At 41.0% G+C, this 21,155-nt stretch overlaps 1 protein-coding gene across 1 annotated transcript; it reads left to right on the forward strand.

Moving 5' to 3' along the window:
- Positions 1-51: 51 nt before the first annotated feature.
- On the forward strand, positions 52-21,099 carry eif2b1 (eukaryotic translation initiation factor 2B, subunit 1 alpha). Its single transcript, XM_043692649.2, has 9 exons — positions 52-120; positions 2,704-2,805; positions 5,584-5,720; positions 8,151-8,267; positions 16,118-16,230; positions 16,866-16,934; positions 17,076-17,151; positions 17,807-17,932; positions 18,812-21,099. Exons 1-9 carry the CDS (start codon positions 108-110, stop codon positions 18,965-18,967), a joined length of 909 nt encoding a protein of 302 aa, XP_043548584.2. The 5' UTR covers positions 52-107; the 3' UTR covers positions 18,968-21,099.
- Positions 21,100-21,155: the final 56 nt, after the last annotated feature.

A 21,155-nucleotide genomic window follows, 5' to 3' on the forward strand; every position in this document is an offset into this window, starting at 1 on the left:
TCCGGCCCGCTTGTCGCTGGCAGTGTGTTCCGGGGGAGTGGATTGTCGGGTGTCCCCGGAGCCGGAGTTCTGTTGACGGTTGGTCGGGAGCGCGGGCTGTTGTGAGAATGGAGGAGGAAGGTAATTGGTCAGGATTATCCGTAAACCCTGGGCATTGAGGCCACACTGTCCGGGAAATTACAGAATAATGCCCGGAGACTGAGATAGAGTTTAGTTACCAGCATGGACTGACAGGCTGAACGGTCTCCAGGATTCCCGTGTCACTAGTTGGGTCAGTGTTTATTGCCCATCCCTAGTTGCCCCTTGAGGAGGTGGGGGTGAGCTGCCTTGTTGAACCGCTGCACTCTATGTGCTGTGGGTGAATTCACAATATCCCTGAGGGAGGCAATTCCAGGATTCTGACCCAATGACAGTGAAGGAATGGTGATATACTTCCAAGTCAGGATGGGGAGGGGCTTGGGGGGGAACTTACAGGGGGTGGTGTTCCCATGTATCTACTGCCCCTTGTCCTTCTAGATGGAAGTGGCCGTGGGTTTGGAAGGTGCTGTTTTAGGAGCCAATATGAATTTCTAGAAACATAGAAAATTGGAGCAGGAATAGGCCATTTGGCACTTCAAGACTGTTCCACCATTTATTTCCATCGTGACTGACAAACTGAAGTACCATGTTTCTGTTTTTACCCATACCCCTTCAGCCATGTGCTATATCCAACTCTTGGAAATCATACAATGCTTTGACATAGTTTGCTTTCTGTGGTAGGGAATTCCACAGGCTCACCGGTCTCGGAGTATAGAAATTTCTCCTTCGTTTCAATCCTAAATAGTCCACTGTGTATCCTTAGACAGTGACTCTTGGTTTTGGGCTCTTCCCATGCCCACCCCCATAACCACACTAACACGATCAGTCTTTGGGAACTTTTCTCCTGCATCTAACCTGTCTAGTTCTGTTAGAATTTTGTAGGTTTATATAAGATCGCTCATTCACCTGAACTCCAGTGAATATAATCCAACCCAATTCAACCTCTGACAAATGGCAGTTGATGCTGGTTCAATTGTTAATTTTAAATCTGAGGTAGATATATTTTTGGTGAGCAAGGGTATTAAGGGAAATGAGCCAAGGGCAGGTGTATGAAGTTAGGCCACAGATGAACCTTGATCTCATTGAATCGTAGAAAATACAGCACAGTACAGGTCCCTCGGCCCTCAATGTTGTGCCAATCTTTTATCCTACTAAAAGATCAGACTAACCTACATACCCTTCATTGTACTATCTTCCATGTGCCTATTCAAGAATCGCTTAAATGTCCCTAATGTATCTGACTCTACTATCACTGGGTGGCATAGTGGTTAGCACTGCTGCCTCACGGCGCCAGAGACCCGGGTTCAATTCCCGTCTCAGGCGACTGTCTGTGTGGAGTTTGCACATTCTCCCCGTGTCTGCATGGGTTTCCTCCGGGTGCTCCAGTTTCCTCCCACAATCAAAAATGTGCGGGTTAGGTGAATTGCCCATGCTAAATTGCCTGTAGTGTTAGGTGAAGTGGAGAATGGGTCTGGGTGAGTTGCGCTTCGGCGGGTCGGTGTGGACTTGTTGGGCCGAAGGGCCTGTTTCCACACTGTGAGTAATCACTGCTGGCAGTGCATTCCACGCATCCTCCACTCTCTGAGTAAAGAACATACCTCTGACATCTCCTCTCAACCTTCCACCAATTACTTTAAAATTATGACCCCTCATGATAGTCATTTCCCTAATGGGAAAATATCTCTGGCTATCCACTCTATCTGTGCCTCTCAACATCTTGTACACCTCCATCAAGTCACCCCTCACCCTTCTTTACTCCAATGAGAAAGCCCGAGGTCCCTCAACCTTTCTTTATAAGACATGCCCTCCCATCTAGGCAGCAAGCTGGTAAATCTCCTCTGCACCCTCCGAAAGCTTCCACATCTTTCCTACAATGACGCGACCAGAACTGAACACAATATTCCAAATGTCGTCTAACCAGGGTTCTGTAGAGCTGCAGCGTAACTTCGCGGCTCTTAAATTCAATCCCCCTGCTAAAGAAAGCCAACACGCCCTTTGCCTTCTTAACAACCCTATCAACTTGGGTGGCAACTTTGAGGGATCTATGGTCATGGACTCCACAATCTTTCCGTTCTTCCACACTGCCAAGAATCCTGCCTTTAACCCGGTATTCTGTATTTAAATTCAACTTTCCAAAGTGAACGCCTTCACACTTCTCCAGGTTGCACTCTATCTGCCACTTATCAGCCCAGTTCTGCATCATGTCAATGTCTCATTGTAACCTACAACAGCCCTTCATACTATCCACAACTCCACCAACATTTATGTCATCGGCAAACTTACTAATGCACCCTTCCATTTCCTCATCCAAGTCATTTATAAAACTCACAAAGAGCAGAGGTCCCAGAACTGATCCCTGCGGAACACCATTGGTCACCAAGCTGCAGACTGAATATTTTCCATCAACCACCAACCTCTGTCTTCTATGGGCCAGCCAATTCTGTATCCAGATAGAATGGTCTCCTTATGTACCTATGTTTGGGACATTTTATTGTACTAAAGTAAATGCAAGTTGTTGATTGAAAACCTGTCCTAGTAGACAAAAATAATGGTCTGCATAGGGAAAATCAAACACAATGTTGGTAAATTAGTTGAATTTAAAAAGTGGTACCTGGCCTGTTGCAGATCTTGTGGACTATTTCAAAATCCAGATGAAAGAGAATGAGGATGTTGCTTCAGCTGTTGCAGCCATTCGCACCTTGTTGGAGTTTTTGAAGAGAGACAAAGGTACTTGAGAACAGAATTGTTCTAACACTTTAAACAACTTTCATACATACAGGGTCGTTGAGTCTGTGCAATCTTACCATATTAAATTTTATATAACGGATCTAAAATCATGCTGAGATTTATGTGTAGAAAAGGACTTAGAGGAGTATTTTCAGTTTTTTAACTGAATTGACATTTCCAATTGTTTCTATGGATTTCTTTTAAGAACTGAAAATTCTGGAAAGAGTACTTTCCTTTTCTGCTCTGGGCTATGGGTCTGTACTGTGCTGTACTGTTCTATAGAGTCATAGAGATGTACAGCATGGAAACAGACTCTTCGGTCCAACCCGTCCATGCTGACCAGATATCCCAACCCAATCTAGTCCCACCTATCAGCACCCTGCCCATATCCCTCCAAACCCTTCCTATTTATATACCCATTCAAATGCCTCTTAAATGTTGCAATTGTACCAGCCTTCACCACTTCCTCTGGCAGCTCATTCCATACACGTACCACTCTCTGTGTGAAAAAGTTGCCTGTAGGTCTCTTTTATATCTTTCCCCTCTCGCCCTAAACCTATGCCCTCTAGTTAACATAGAACATTATAGCGCAGTACAGGCCCTTCGGCCCTCGATGTTCTGGACTCCCTGACCCCAGAGAAAAGATTTTGCCTATTTACCCTATCTATGCCCCTCATAATTTTGTAAACCTCTATAAGGTTGTGGGCGGCACAGTGGCTAGCACTGCTGCCTCACAGTGCCAGAGACCCAGGTTCAATTCCCGCTTCAGGCGACTGACTGTGTGGAGTTTGCACATTTTTCCCGTCTCCTTCCGATAGGAAGGAGACCAGAATTCCATGCAATATCAATGTCCTGTACAGCCGCAACATGACCTCCCAACTCCTGTACTCAGTACTCTGACCAATAAAGGAAAGCATGCCAAACACCACCTTCACTATCCTATCTACCTGCAACTCCACTTTCAAGGAGCTATGAATCTGCACTCCAAGGTCTCTTTGTTCAGCAATACTCCCTAGAACCTTACCATTAAGTGTATAAGTTCTGCTAAGATTTGCTTTCCAAAAATGCAGCACCTCGCATTTATCTGAATTAAATTCCATCTGCCACTTCTCAGCCCATTGGTCCATCTGTTCAAGATCCTGTTGTAATCTGAGGTAACCCTCTTCGCTGTCCACTACACCTCCAATTTTGATGTCATCTGCAAACTTACTAACTGTACCTCCTATGCTCGCATCCAAATCATTTATGTAAATGACAAAAAGTAGAGGACCCAGCACCGAACCTTGTGGCACTCCACTGGTCACAGGCCTCCAGTCTGAAAAACAACCCTCCACCACTACCCTCTGTCTTCTACCTTTGAGCCAGTTCTGTATCCAAATGGCTAGTTCTCCCTGTATTCCATGTGATCTAACCTTGCTAATCAGTCTCCCATGGAGAACCTTGTCGAATGCCTTACTGAAGTCCATATAGATCACACCTACCGCTCTGTCATCATCAATCCTCTGTAGTACTTCCTCAAAAACTCAATCAAGTTTGTGAGACATGATTTACCACACATAAAGCCTTGTTGACTATCCCTAATCAGTCCTTGCCTTTCCAAATACATGCACATTCTGTCCCTCAGGAATCCCTCCAACAACTTGCCCACCACCGACGTCAGGCTCACTGGTCTATAGTTCCCTGGCTTGTCCTTACCACCCTTCTTAAACAGTGGCACCACGTTTGCCAACCTCCAGTCGTCCGGCACCTCACCTGTGACTATCGATGATACAAATATCTCAGCAAGAGGCCCAGCAATCACTTCACTAGCTTCCCACAGAGTTCTCGGGTACACCTGATCAGGTCCTGGGGATTTATCCACCTTTACCCGTTTCAAGAAATCCAGCACTTTCTCCTCTGTCATATGGACATTCTGCAAGATGTCACCATCTATCGGGCGGCACAGTGGTTAGCACTGCTGCCTCGCAGCGCCAGAGACCCGAGTTCAATTTCCGCCTCAGACAACTGTCTGTGTGGAGTTTGCACATTCTCTCCGTGTCTGCGTGGGTTTCCTCCCACAGTCCAAAAATGTGCATGTTAGGTGAATTGGCCATTCTAAATTGCCCATAGTGTTAGGTGAAGGGGTAAACATAGGGGAATGGGTCTGGGTGAGTTGCTCTTCAGAGGGTCGGTGTGGACTTATTGGGCCGTAGGGCCTGTTTACACACTCTAAGTAATCTAAATTTCCTTACAGTCTATATCTTCCATATCCTTTTCTACAGTAAATACTGGTGCAAAATACTCATTTATTATCTCCCCCATTTTCTGCGGCTCCACACAAAGGCCGCCTTGCTGATCTTTGAGGGGCCCTATTCTCTCCCTAGTTACCCTTTTGTTCTTAATGTATTTGTAAAAGCTCTTTGGATTCTCCTTAATTCTATTTGCCAGAGCTAAATCATGTCCCCTTTTTGCTCTCCTGATTTCCCTCTTAAGTATACTTTTACTTCCTTGATACTCTTCTAAGGATTCACTCGATCTATCCTGTCTATATCTTACATATGCTTCCTTCTTTTTCTTAACCAAACCTTCAATTTCTTTAGTCATCCAGCATTCCCTATACCTACCAGTCTTTCCTTTCACCCTGACAGGAATATACTTTCTCTATGTTATATGCTGTAACGTGGCTCATGCAATACCTTGGAAATCTGGTAAAACACATGTTGATGTCTAAACTAATAGCATTGTTTTCCACTCTCCATGAGCTGTAAGCAGTCAATTTTGTTTGTTTTCTGGAATTAGGTGAAACCATTCAGGGTCTGAGAGAGAATCTGAAGGCAGCTATAAAAACCCTGACCAGTGTAGATTCTTCAGTGGCAGTGTCTTCAGGTGGTGAACTTTTCCTTCGTTTTATCAGTCTCACATCCTTGGAGCACCCGGTATGTACTGGGTGTGTGAAACCCATGTTATATATTTTTAAAAGTAAGCTCTTGAATTTGCTCTTTTCACCTCTGTTGTATCTGCTGCAATAATGCATGCCTCTGAATTACCTCCTTGTTCATGATTTTGGTCACCTGTCCTATATCTCTTTACGTGACTTGGTGTCAGGTATCGGTCCTATGAAGAGGCTTGTGCTGCTTTATTTGCTAAGATGCTATATAAAATGTAGCTTTTTTCAGTAAGCATTAAGGTAAAGTTGCCCTAGTCCTAATGGACCATGGAGAGAGATGAGTGGTGGTTTAACCTGTGAGCCTCAGGCAAGAGGAGAGTTTGAAGAGAGTCCTTTATGGTAACCTCAGTCGGTGATGGGAATTGAACCCACACTGTTAGCTAAGTATACTCGAGGTGACAATGTAGATTATAGGTGCTCTAAATTGTAGCTTTTGGTTCAGACACACCCAGATGGTGTCAGAGAGCTGGCGCTCAGCCTCTGCAATGTAAAGGTCAGATTGCCGGACAGTAACAGTGCAACCCTTGTTGGTAGGTTTAATGACAAAGTCAGGATTGTATCTGAGAGCACAGAAATGCAGTCAGTTTAGAGGGAGATTAATTCAAATGGGAAATGTGACAGATGTCACGTCATCAGTTCTTAATAAAGAAATCAAGTGCAGGTAAAAGATCAGAGGGAAGTGTCCAAGTGGAGGGGCAGTGTTGGAGGTGGGTGAAAGGATCTGTGGATTGGGGAGAGGACTTGTATCCAAAGAAATGGGCACTGAGGCGAAGGTGATGGAAGTTCAATGTCATGTCTAGCCCGAGATTCATTGACGTGGGGACATAAAGCTAAGACCTTTGCTGAGTACAGAAGGTTCAACATCAGAGAGAAGAAAGTCAGAGGAGATAGTAAATATCTGATAAGTAGTGGGATCAGGAAAAAGATGGAGTCAGAGCAAGGGGAGAGGAGGAAGGTTCCAGAGAGGTGTGGGTATCTCTGAGTTGTTCCAACTTGTGTTCCTTAATGTTTGAAATGAAGATAAACATTTCTTTTTAGAACATCAAACAAGCTGGAGAATGAAGAGGGCAGGACTCTCTGAGACAGCGTGACGTGGTGCTGATGGAAAGGGAGGTTGGGAGTGTGCATATGGCAGTTCATACCACTAAGTGTGGTTCACAGTATGTGGCAACAACAGCTGAACCTTATGTTAATTTTGATAAATGTGTAGTATTGCGTACTCTCAGTAGATCCTGCAATCCTATATAAAAACTCCTTTATTTGCCTGTAGCAGTTGTTTTTTGTGTCGTGATTGTTCCCCTGATCTGAGCTCTTTTGATTATGATCATCAGTGAGTGATGTGGATTCCTGGATATGGAATTTCTAAAGGTCTTTCCAGCCATGGATCCACAGAAACGGAGTTCAATGAAGTACAACTTGGCAGGAGTTACAAAACTCCATCTCAACTCTCTTTGTGCAGTGACTTATGAAATAGTATTTGTTCTAAGTGTGTTTCAGCTTATGCGGATATCTGTTTTTATGCCAACCAATCAGTTTAAAGTCTTGTTTTGACGTTTCCTGTCAATTTCTTTTTGTTATAAATTCCCTATCCACATTTGTGATTAAAAATGTGACAGTGTAATTCCAGACCTCTTCTACTGGAGATGTTGTGGTGCTGCTTTAGGAGCTAAGGATGCCATTGCAACATGAGAAGTTTTCACAAACAGTTTACATTATAGATGCAAACATATAAATTTAGAATAAAAGTATAAAAATAAGGACAGAATGCCTAACCTTAAAATGGAGCTGAATTAAGTTTCAGGGCTATGGCTCGTGGGTCTCGGGTTTGGGGTTATATGTGACAAAGATGGGAGAAGTCCTGGGTTCATATCCTGGATGAGCCCCCATCACCTGTTCCCGTTTTTAAGGTATTATCGCTGAAATGTTAACCCCGAGACCCAGGTTAAGTCCTGGGGACCTGAGTTTGAATCCTGCCATGGCAGATGGTAGAATTTGAATTCAATAAAAATCTGGAGTTAAGAGTCTAATAATGGCCATGAATCCATTGTCAGTTGTCAGACAAATCCATTTGGTTCACTAATATCCTTTAGGGAAGGAAACTGCCATCTTTACCAGGTCTAGCTTCCATGTGACTCTAGACCCACAACATCTCCAATTGACTCTTAACTGCCCAGAGGGCAGTTAGCGATGAGCAGAGAATGCAGGCCCAACCAGTGATGCCCACATCCTGTACATGAATACGTATTTTAAAAAATTCCCTGGTCTCATTCCTGACCTAATTCCCACTTCAGGGAAGGATACATAGAATTCTAATGTGTGCAATGTTTCAAGATTAATTTTGGATATTTTTGAGATTTCCAGTTTTTCTTTTATTCTTTAGTATCTCGGAGTTTGACCTAATATTACTTTGTTATTGCAGGATTTTTCAAAATGCAAAAAGACAATGATAGACAGAGGAGAGCTTTACTTGGAGAAGATATCTGTCTCGAGGAATAAGATTGCAAATCTATGTCACGTATTTATAAAAGATGGAGCTGTAAGTACTGAATCAGCCTGATGATGATCTGTGTTGCAGGGAATAAGACCTACATAGCTAATTGAAAGTTGTGTCACGGGGAGACAGTAGTAAAGAAGGTGTTTAGCACACTTGCTTTAATTGATCAGATCATTGAGCGTAGGAATTGGGATGTCATGATGCAGTTGTACAGGACTTTGGTGAGGCCACTTTTGGAATGCTGTGTACGGTTCTGGTCACCTTGCTGTAGGAAGGATATTATTAAATTGGAGAGGGTGCAGAAAATATTTACAAGGATGTTACTGGAGAGTTTGAGTTATAGGATAGAGTCAATAACTTAGGACTTTTTTCACTAGAGCTTAGGAGTTTGAGGAATGACCTTATAGAGGTTTGTAAAATCATGAGGGCCATAGATAAGATGAATAGCAAAGGTGCTTTCCCTAAGTTTGGGGAGCTTAGAACAAGAGGGCATAATTTTAAGGTGAGAGGAGAAAAATTTAAAAGGGAATTGAGGGTAACCTTTTCACACACAGGGTTGTTTATATGTGGAATGAACTGCTAGAGGAAGTTTCAGATGAGGTACAGTTACAACATTTAAAAGACGTTTACAAAGATAAGAAAGGTTTAGCGGGATACGAACCAAATGCAGGCAAGTGAGACTAGTTTAGTTTGGGAACCTTGGTTGGTGTGAATGAATTGGACCGAAGGGTCTGCTTTTCCATGCTGTATGACTCTCTGACTCTACTCGAATTCCTCCCAGTTCACCTGGTTTGATGTGCCTTGCTTGAGCTCAACACAGTCACTTCAGCACAAGACAAACCGATTTGACCCATGTATCCATGCTGGCTCTCAGCAGAGCAACGGAGTCAGTTCAGTTTTGTCCTGCTGTAGCTCTGTAATCCTTTAAGATTATATCCCTCAAATTTCCATTTCAAATCATTGATTGACGCTGCTTCCACCAGCCACACAGGCAGAGAGTTCCAGGTTGTTCACACTTGCTGCAAAAAAATTCTTCCCACATCTATCCCTGGTTCTCATGCCCTGAGCTTTAAATTTGTGTACACTCGTCCTTGTAACATTGTGATGGAAATTTCTTTATTGTCTGCCTTGTCTAAACCTGTCTTAATTTTCTTGTATGCTTCTATTAAATCTTTTTTCAATTTTCTTTGCTTTGTTATGAACACAGCTTTTTGTTACACCAGACAAGTCAAGTCTTGGATAGCAACCTGGCTTCATAAATCATAACTTTGTTTTGGTTTTTACCAAGAGCTCTCTTGCTGAAACATCAGCATGTTATCTTCAAAACACCACATACACAATACTTACGCCAGAGTCCCTGTATCTAACACCTCAGTAGTTTTAAGTCACTCGGGATTTGAAATATGATGGCTTTTTTCTGGAGCTATCGTAAACTTGAACTTTGCTGCAATTAGCTTATGCAACCAGTCCTGGATCTTTAATTGTTCTAAAACCAGCACTGATGCCATTCTGAGGACTAACTCACCAAATCCTTATTTTCGCAGGTACACTGCTCTAAACAGCGACCCTGTTTCAATGTCGTCACAGGAATGAAATCACTACAGAGTGTCTCTCTCTGTTATGGGCATTTCCCTTGAGCTTAAAAGAAACCCCAGATTACAGAATTCTCTAACGAATGTTTGAGGCCCCATTATTTACCCTGCTGGCTCACAATTATTGTAAAATGAACAAAAGTGCATTAGGGCACAAAACACATTCACTCTATTGCCAGGCTTCGTTTAAAAAGAAATCACCGTGGTTACAGAAATACTGATAAGTTAACTCCTAACTTGAGACACACAGAAAAATCCACTGGGTACTAACTCAAAAACCAAACCTAAACTCACCACAAATATTTTAAAAATTATGAAAGTAAATCCCACAGTTTACATCACAGCTCTGAGGAGAACAACCCTAGCTTATTTCAGTCTAACCTTACAGCTAAAATCTCTCATGCCTGGAACCGTTCTGGTAAGTGTCCTCTACACTTTCTCAAGAACCCTTAAATCCTTCCTTGGTTTGTGCTGACAAAAATGGGCACAGAACTCTAGTTGTGACCTGACTAGAACCTCATAAAGGTTCAGTCAAATGTCCTTGCTTTTGTGCTGAATAGCTCTACTTATTTATGATGCCCATAACCTTGTATGGTTTTCTCATTACTTGCTCTCCTTCAAAGATTGATGCATGTGAACTGCATACCTCTCCACCCTAATATCCCTTCGTACTCTTTAGACATTTGCCATGAGGTTTTTATTTTGCTACTCCCTATCCCTGTGCCAAAATACTCTGTCCCGTTTTCTGAATTAAAGATAATCTGTTTATTTGCCTCAAATCTTAGTGATGATTATTTCTGAACAATACCTGCCTATCCAAAAAGCATTGGATCCAGCACTGACTCTTGGGGAGCACCACTGTCCATCATCCTCCATTTACCATTACTTATTATTTTCTCCTTTTCTTTTTAAAGACATATTGACACTGACGATCCTACTCAATGAGCCTCTTCATCTATTTGAGGCCTCACGCTACCTTTTACTTCCTCTTTGCTATTTACATGCAGTAGAAAATTTTGGAGTTTCCATCTAATAGCTATTCGCATATTGTCTCTTTGCAAGTGTTGTTTTCATTTCCTCTTCTCAACTTTGTGTATTTGGCCTGATTCTCGCTTTGATTTTAAAAGAAAATTTATCATTTTCACTATTGTTACAATACAGAGTAAACCTCTGCTAATTTAAACCCGACACAGAGAGGCTTACCTCACGCCGTAATCTGTTAAATTTGAAAGGCAAAGAACAATCCCAGATTTCACTGTTTAAAGTGAAGATTAACACTTTCATTCTTTAAATCCAAGAGAGAACATGAAGACCACTATTTACAACTCCTTTCTCTTAAACCTATCTTGTACCTCCCACTCCACAATACTAGTCCAATTTTAAAAAAACCCTGATTAAGATATACAAAAAACATCACGTTTCAAAATCAGTCAGCTTTGTCGATATCTGGGACTTAATTTAAACTGATTGGCAGAATTTGAATTTGTTTTTGTTCCATGGCAATGCAACCCCTTATATTTCTTTCATCCAAGTGTTATATTTTTACATTGTTGAGCACTTTCAGTCAGTCCTTGCCAGCTTCCTCTCTCTCTTAAAGGTATAATACACACCTATATCTTCATAACACTATCCCCTTAAGAAAAAATGAACCATCATAATGAAAAAATGGTTTCATTTTTTTCTACTCCTTAATCACATTATCATGACATACATATAACATTAATCTAAGTTCATATTAACATCTTCCCACATATATATAAACATTGAATAGATACCAATCTGATCTATACTTTATCAGTTAAATCCGTGATAACGCATCTGAAATTACATTCTTATGACCCGCATCATGTAGGATTTATAAATTAAAAGTCTGTAACATAAGACTCCAACAAAATAGTTTCATATTATTGTCTTTAAAGCATTCCAAGAATGTAAGCGCCTTGTGATCTGTGCACACAACTGTTTCCGATACATTGTTCGTGATACATTAAAATGTTGTAAGGCCAGTACCAAACTCCATAGTCTTTTTCGATTGTGGACTATTTCTTCTGGTGGCTGTTGAGTTTCTTTGTAAAGTAACCAATTGACAGTTCAATCCCATCATCATCTTCCTTTAGCAGTACAGCTCCAACCCCTATGTCACTAACATCAATGGCAACTTTGAAAGGTTTCAAGAAGTTTGTTGCAGCTAAAATTGGTGCGGTGGTTAATATTGCTTTTAAATGGTTGAGTGCCTCCTGGCATTGTCTGTCCACCAAAACTTTGTGTTCTTCTTCAGCAAATTGGTTATTGGTGCCACTACACTACTGAAGTTTGGAACAAACTTCTGATAGAATCTGCTTAGTCCCAGAATCCAAGCACCTCTTTCTCCAAGGTTGCTCATGGAAATTCTGATTCCTACCTATGTCTTCATACTACAGTAATAAACCTTTCAACTGTGTTTTTTACTCCTGAGACAGATAGTTTACTAAACTATCCCACTCCTCAAGGACTTGATCATTTTTTAACATATTTTGAGGCACATTAAAATCCACAACATCTGGATTTGATTCCTCACTGTGGGGCAGTAACTAACACCTGTTTCTCCAGTTCTTTCTCTCTTGTAGTTCTCTGGAGGGGACCTACACAATCAATTATAACCTACGTGAAAAGTTCTGCAAATGTGGGAATTGGCAACAAAGGTGTTGGTTTTATTGCCGCCTGTGGCTTATCTATCATTTGGCATGTATGACACGTATGGCAAAGTTAACCACATCTTTGTGCATTACAGGCCAGTTAAAAACGTTTTTGTATCTTAGCCTGAGTCATTCTTTCCCCTTGGTGACCTCCTACAGGTAATTCATGTGCTACCCATAACACTTCCTGTCTGTATGCTACCGGCAACACAATCTGGTGCACTTCGGCCCATTTCTCCTCTGCACTAACCTGCCGTGGTCTCCATTTCCATCTTAGCATTCTATCTTTCAGATAATAACCCTCCAGAATATTCTCTGTCTCCTTTTCGGAGCACACATCCACATATATATCTTTTATCGTCTTGTCTTTCTGTTGCAAGTTCCTTAGCCCTTCAGGACTAAACATTTCTGTCTGACCCTCTGCCTGTTCAGGTTTTCCCTGCACCATTACTTCAAACAGGGTGTCAACCTCAACTCCTTCATCTTTCTCTTTAGTTTTTGCTTCGTGCTGTGGCTTATGATAGTGGGATCTTGTTATTGCACAGTCTGAGAAATACCAGGATATTTTTCATTTAACTCTTCAGTTTCTTGGTCTTCCTTGGACTTTTCCACAACAAGGGTGTCACTCCCATTTTGGACCCTGCGAAATCATTCCCAAGAATAAACTGGATTCCTGGAACTGACACTCCCACTATTACTTCTCCAGTCTTGAGTTGGCACTCCAACCTGATCTTACATAGGGGAACGCTAAATTTCTGTCATTCTATCCCACAAATTACCACACTCTCAGGTAACAGATCAGAAAGAGTGCAAATTCGCTCATCTCCTACTATTAGAGACTGGTTAGATCCTGTATCTCTCAAAATTATGACTTCTTGTCCTTCTCCCTCTGTCCTTTGACTAATCTTAACCACAGAGGTGAATTCTTTATAGAGATCAGGCACTAACTCCATACCCAGCCCCTGTCCAGGCTGTGCACTCCTGCAGCTTCTCGGCTCTTCTTGGGGTTTCCTTTACTACCTTCACAAATGCCACTGATTAGCTTCTTTTACCACATCTTTTCCCACAGTGCCTTTCTTTAACGACCAGCACTGTGAGTTTACATGTCCCACTTTACCACTGTGGAAACACCTGAGGCCTTTCACCTCCTTTCCACCCTCTTGGGCTTCTTTGTTAACCTGTGGTAAACATCTACCAGTGTTCTCTACTCATTGTTTCGTACCCCTCACAGGACGAAATTCTGGCTGGAAGCTTGTCTTATGCACCAACATGTATTCATCTGATAAGTCTGCTGCCTTTCTCACTTCCTGAACTTTCTGTTCCTCCACATGAATTCTTATCATCTCTGGAAGTGAGTTTTTTAACTCCTACGGCAGAATAATCTCTTAGAGCCTCGTAGGTCTTATCTATCTTTAACCCATCTATCAAAATGACTCCATTTAATTCTTTTGGAACTCAACACAAGTCTGACCTGGTTCCTTTATGTTTCTGAACAGCTGTCTATACGCTTCTGTTCTGAATTCATAAGCATTTAAAATAGCCTGTTTGACCTCTTCCTAATCTCTTGACCCCCTCATCTGACAGCATGGCAAATATCTCACTAGCTCTGTCTACCAGTTTAGTCTGAACTAGTATTACCCTTTAAACCTTGGACCATGCCATCTGCCTAACCAATTTTTCAAATGAAATAAAGAAGGCATCGACACTTTTCTCGTCAAAATGTGGCAGAGTTTTGACATATTTGCATAGATCACTACCTTCTCTTTTAATCTCCATCCTGCTAACTTGATTTTGCTAAGTTGCAACTTCTCAAGTTCAAATTCTCTCTCTCTTTTTCTCTCTCCCTTTGTTTATCTTCTAACTCCATTTTCTTCAATTTTAATTTAAGTTTTTCTAACTCTACTGCACTTGTCTGTTTCTCTGACACACCTAAATGTTTGAGTAATTCCTTTACAATTTCAGCTTTACTTTTGTCCTTGGTTAAATCCAATCCTAACCTCTTTACTGATTCTAAGAGTATGGTCTTTTCTTTCTAAACTTTCTTGGCAAATTTGGGAATCATCTTCAAACCCTAGAACCTCTTTAGCAATTTTAAGAGCCATTTCTCTCACTTTTAATTTAACCAACCACAAGTCACTGAAGTTAAACAAATTGTCTCATCTACGTTTATTTAAAGATATAGGACACTAACAAGCAATTGTTTAAATCCATTGGGCTTTTCTTTCATACCCTAAATCTATTCAAATCTGTCCAAATCTCAGACTAGATCTGTCTAAGTGGACGAGAGCTCCGAAGCTGTTATGACACAGGGTAAGCCCCCTCTGCTAATTTAAATCCGACACACCTTGCGCCGTAATCTGTTAAATTTTGAGAGGCAAAGAACTGTCCCAGATTTCACTAATTGAAGTAAAAATTAACAATTTTATTCTTTAAGTCCAACAGAGAACATTGAAACCACCATTTACAACTCCTTTCTCTTAAACCTATCTTTTACGTTCCACTCCACAATACTGGTCCGATTTTTTAAAAATCTTGATTAAGATTTACAAAAAAAAAAATCAGCTTTATAGATTCTTCTCTGTAGATTCTCTGCTGGGTTTTCCTGGGTCGTCTCTTCTTCAGTCACTCTTATTGGACTGTAGAAAGCCTGTATCTGGAACATCTCCTCCTTGAAGATCACCCATTGTTCTCTTATTTTTCTTGTCAGCCTTTGACTAGATCCCTTCTCATCCCATTGAATTTAGACCTCTTCCAGTTTAGAGGTTCTACTTCAAATTGTTTATTGCTGTTCTATCTGAATCTTATAATACGATAATCACTCTTACCTCAGTGTTCCCTCAGACACTTGGTCCATGTCATTCTTCAGTCCCACTAGACCCAGCAATAACTCTTTTGTTAGTTATCAATATGAAATGATATGACCAAAGCAGTTGCTATAAATATCTTTGTATTGATTTGAATTTGCTCAATTGTCTGGCCTTTCTTTCCAAATGATAGATGGATACTACAGAAAAAGGCCATTCATTGATGGGACAGATTAATATCAAGGTTTCTTATTTGATGGATTCATGTAACTTCTCCACCATTAGCATTAAACTGACATCCTTCAGTTTCTGATATCTTTCTGTTTCTCTCAATTAATAGAGCAGCAGTTTTCTGACCCATGTGATCAATTCCCAATTCTGAAGCATTTCTTAAAATTATGGCTGTGCTTTTCTCACCTTTTAATACTTTCCATTGATAAACATCAGTTCTTGCAGACTTACCTACTCCAAGTTCAACTATTTTCTTTTTTTAAAAACTTGTATGAAATCCACTAGGTTCCTCCTCCTGATTTAGCTTAACATCCATGGTCTCTATGGTATTTTGATCTCTTTCTCTACCATGGAAACTGAAACATAATATGGAGGTGGAAGGCTGAATGTCCTGTTGATTTGAAGATGTCCTGAGATGCTTGCCCCTCTCTGAAGTAATCTTTTGCTGCATTTGTTACTTTTCATTAAAGTACACGTTTAAATGAGGAATAATTTGACAATTAAAGCCTAGTGTTTGGCATATGGTATATAGAATGAGTATGCTCTGCACTTCAATCCATATTCTTTTACAATTTTAATCTCTTTAACAGAAAATATTAACTCATTCTTCCTCACGAGTTGTGCTGCGAGTGTTGGAGAGAGCAGCTGAAGCCAAGAAACGCTTTACTGTTTATATCACAGAATCACAACCTGATTTAGCAGGGTAAGTAAAACATGTGGAGTGTGGGCTTCTTATACTAGTCACTCAGAGAAACTCCTGTGCAGTATCTGCTCCAGAAGTACAATACTCTCATTGAACAATTCTGCCTGTACCATACAGTTGACTAACAACATCTCTGCTCAGTTAGTGCCATGAAAAAACTGTGTTAACAGGGGCAATGTTAGCTTTGTATGGTACCCATATGACAAATTAGTTGGAGATTTCTACATTTTGCTCAGCAAAGATATTGACTGTTATCAACAGCTCTGCTCGAATTCCCTTGCGATTGCCAATATTTTGAATGTTACATTGTGTTGCGTTCTTACCCCACTGCACTTGACTGTGATTCTTGCCTGGACCACCTTGTCCTGGACGTAAATTCATCTGTTTTTAGAAGTCCTTCATTGTGCATCACTTGCTGCTCAGTTATCAGGAACTTTGTTCTGGCATAGAGTTTACTATTGATTTTTCCATGTCAACATCAAAGCCTTAGCCACTAATGGGCTCTGTAGAATTTGTTTATTAAGTCATTGCCCAGCATTGAACATTAAATGTTTCCACTTCAGCAGCTTTGTGGGCTTTTATATAAAATGTTTCTTGTTGTGTGCAGTCAATCAGTTTTGCTATTTGCGTTACAGACTGAAAAGTGCAGAAAAGCTGCAGAAGCTGAACATTCCTGTAACAGTGATCCTGGATGCTTCAGTGGGGTATGATAAAGAACATTGTTTTTGCTAGTTTGTACCAGATGTGGTAATGTTATTTATGCTGTGTTAAATGTATTACTAATATAACTGATGAGATGATTAGTGATAATGCGGCAGCAATCACAGAGATTTTTCCCTTTGCAGGTACATTATGGAGAAAGTGGATCTGCTGCTGGTTGGTGCTGAAGGGGTGGTGGAAAGTGGAGGCATCATTAACAAGGTAACAGTTTGGTCCTGTCCGTTCACTTAATTGGCTGGGAGGTGCTTTGGGACATCCTGAATTTGGTGCAGTACAAATTCTTTTACTCTAGTTCTAAGCCCTCTCAAACAATACGTCCTGTTGACCATTCGCAGTGGACAGCAAGTTACTTGTGCAAAACAAGCCCATACATGCACGTCTAGGAGAAAGTGAGGACTGCAGATGCTGGAGATCAGAGCTGAAAATGTGTTGCTGGAAAAGTGCAGCAGGTCAGGCAGCATCCAAGGAACAGGAGAATCAACGTTTCGGGCATGAGCCCTTCTTCAGGGCTCATGCCCGATTCTCCTGCTCCTTGGATGCTGCCTGACCTGCTGCGCTTTTCCAGCAACACATTTTCAGCATACATGCACATCTCAAAAGTACATCCATTATTTACATGTGAATCTGCTATTTGAAATCACTAAGTCCCTTTGTGAAGTGTTTGCTGCAGTGATATGTTTCAGAATGTTTCTGAAAATGACAAGCTCCAAATGTCAAATTACAAGTTTGAGATCTTGCTGATCAGTGCTTTATAGGTGCAAACATTTCTGCACAGTAAAGTTGTCAGAGGTTTAATTCCTTCTTTGCAATTCTCACCATTGCCATCAGAGTGAATAACATTGTTTTTTCCTTTCAGATTGGAACTTACCAAATGGCTGTGTGTGCAAAATCACACAATAAACCTTTCTACGTGGTGGCAGAGAGTTTCAAATTTGTCCGCCTTTATCCCCTTAATCAGGAAGATGTTCCTGATCGATTTAAGGTGAGAAAACCAAACTCGGCATTTGTGTAAATTGAAGTTCCTCTTGCTTTTAATGAGTGTAAATCTTGAGAAGACTAGATTATAGTTAGTCATGAACCTACAAGTCTGTCAAATTGGGGCCGACTCATTGTATTAAAATTGTGTATTCCTGAAATAGACATGTTTTGTTAAAGCATTTTGTAAAAAAACATTGACAAAATGTGTCCCATTTTTTCCCTACAATACTCAAGTTCTGTACTAGCAAGTGATTCATGATGTATCTAGTTATCTTCTCAGCAGAAATACAGGGCAATGAGGAATAGGATTTAGCCACAGAGATCTACAACACAGGAAAAGGTCCTTTGGCCTGCTGCGTCTGCATCGGTCAAATATAACCACATAACTGTTCTAATCCCATTTTCTAGCACTTGGCCCGTAGCTGTGTGGGGCTTGGCATTGCAGGTGTATATCAAAATACTTAAAACATTATAAGGGCCTCTGCTTCTACCAACCTTAGAGTTCCAGATTCCCACCACTCTCTGGGGCTGAAAGATTTTCCTCGGATTCTTCTAAACCTCCTATCCCGTAGTCACAGATCCCTCCATCAATGTTCCTTCCTGTCTACACTATTTATGCCCTCAATTTTATACAACTCATTCATGTCCTCCATCAGTCCTCTCTGCTCCAAGGGAAACAACTCTTTTCCTTGTTACTGTTTTATCCTTAATGTACTTGTAAAATAACTTGATTTTCCTTTCTTTTCCCCTTTTACTTTCTTAATTTCCCTCTTGCACATTTTATATTCATTTGCTTTAAATTGTCCAAGCAAAGAGCTGAGTGACCTTCTGCTGTGATCGAAGTGATTATAACATATTAATTTTTTGTTTTTATTTCAAACAGTACAAGGCAGACACATTGAAATCAGTGAAGAATCTTGCAGCTGAGCATCCCACAGTGGATTACACCCCACCGTCGTTCATTACACTTTTGTTCACCGATCTTGGGGTTCTCACACCATCTGCTGTTAGTGATGAATTAATTAAATTATACTTGTAATTTAAGACTGTGGACTTTTTAAACTGCACAGCAACTAACCACAAGCAAGGTGACAGGTAAAACTAGATAGACAAATGGCATAAATCTTTTAGATATGTCCTAGTATCAATTAGTATTTCTTACTAAATTGCTTGCATGAAGTGCCAAAAATATTTGTTTTGAAATGGCCAGAGCATCGAAAACAATAAGAATCGGCCTCTGCCACAACTTGGAGCATCATTGTGTAGCCTTCCTCACCCCAATGCAGGAATGTTCCGAAAAGGTGAAAGTCCAGGCCAATTCAAGGGAGAGTTTTAAGTTAATTACCTGCAACCATATTTGTAAAGTAAGTCACAACAGAACTAATGACCCAAGTGCAGTTGGAGGCAGCCTGGCTCAACAGCAATGCTGACTCAAAATCAGAAGGTACCATGTTCAAATATTGCTCTGGGGAGTTTGGGTGAGCACAGACTGGAGCTCAGCTTTGAATTTCAGTTCAAACCCTGTGGATATGTGTATCCATTGAGCATTGGAGACCTCTACTACCAAAGGTTTGTACACCTGTAAATATAGGGCTGAAAGTTAAGATCAAAAGAACAAAAGCAGAGATAAATACTTTTTTCTCATAGGATAGTGAAGGCGGCTTTTGGTATGCTTTCCTTTATCGGTCAGAGTATTGAGTACAGAAGTTGGGAGGTCATGTTTTGGCTGTACAGGACATTGTTGGAATATTGCATGCAATTGTGGTCTCCTTCCTATCAGAAAGAAGTTGTGAAACTTGAAAGGGTTGGGATCTCTGGTTGGCATGGATGGGTTGGACTGAAGGGTCTATTTCCGTGCTGTACATCTCTATGTGGAAGGAGCATTTAAATTCAAAGCAAGGCTGTAAACAGAATTCAGTGGTCCCCAAAATGGGGAGTAGATAAATATTTTAAAGGGTTAGAGGCACTGAGCTAGCAAGAGGATGATGGGCCAAATGATGTGTTGTAGAATCAATACTTCAGTTGATTATCTAAAATAACGGCACGGTGGCTCAGTGGTTAGCACTGCTGCCTCTCAATGCTAGGGATCCAGGTTCGATTCCAGCCTTGGGTAACTGTGTGGAGTTTGCACATTCTCCCCATGTCTGCGTGGGTTTCCTCCGGGTGCTCCGGGTTTCCCTCCCACAGCCCAAAGATGTGCTAGTCAGGTGAATTGCCCATTGTGTTAGGTACATTAGTCACAGGGAAATGGGTCTGGGTGGGTTACTCTTCAGAGGGTTGGCTCAAGGGCCTGTTTCCACACTGTTGGGAATTATAACCTAATCTAAAATAGGATGTTTTGGAGAAATGGGACCTGAATTTTTTTGGGTGCAGAAAGATGAAACATCCATTTCTGAATTCTGCACCTTGTAAGGTGAAGAGATGGACTAGTTGCTTTTATTGATGTGAGAAACCAGAATTTGTCTTGCACAGGAATGGTAAATACTCTTTTCAGAATGGGACCTAACTACCTCCCCAGTTGCTGAGGGAACAGATTCATTTCTGGTCTATTGATTTAAGGTACAGCAACTACCATTGCTCCTGGGTGCAGCACTATGAATAAAAATAAATATGACTAATTATGTGTTGTTTATGGTTTCCCATCTTCATTCCTTTTATTTATTAAAAAATTACTGGCTCATCTTTCCTCAACTTAACTGGAACTTTTTTCTTAAGTATTTTGTCAGTTCACACTTAAGTCATGAGATTTATGGTTTGGTTTTCCCTACGACCCTTCCACAATGCAATAATGACCAGATAATTTGCTTGTATTCAAGTTATGGAACATAACTGGCTGGTTCACCAGCAATATCCCTCCAAGGGATCACATTTCTGACCATGCAACAGTCCCACAGTACTTCATTATGAAAGTCAGCCCAGATTAAAGGCCCAAGTCTAGAGTCACCCACTGGTACAGATAGTTTTCTTTCATTTTGCAAATTATTATTTTAAGTTTAGTATTTAACTCACAGTGGAGCCACAAAAAGGTTAGTTTTGCTTCAAAGTATTAAATAATTCTCAAAGGCTCCTTCGGCAGCACCTTCCAAACCCATAACTACTGCAAACAAGGACAGGGGCAATAAATATGTAGGAATGGCAGGTTCCCCCTCCAGGTCATTTCCCAGTGACTTGGAAATGTGTTGCTGTATCGAAATCCTGGAATTTCCTCCTAAGCAGCAGTGTTCAAG

The sequence above is a fragment of the Chiloscyllium plagiosum genome, unplaced genomic scaffold (assembly GCF_037043375.1).
Source record: "Chiloscyllium plagiosum isolate Xiang-an unplaced genomic scaffold, Cpla_swu_hap1 HiC_scaffold_24, whole genome shotgun sequence".
NCBI lineage: Eukaryota > Metazoa > Chordata > Chondrichthyes > Orectolobiformes > Hemiscylliidae > Chiloscyllium > Chiloscyllium plagiosum.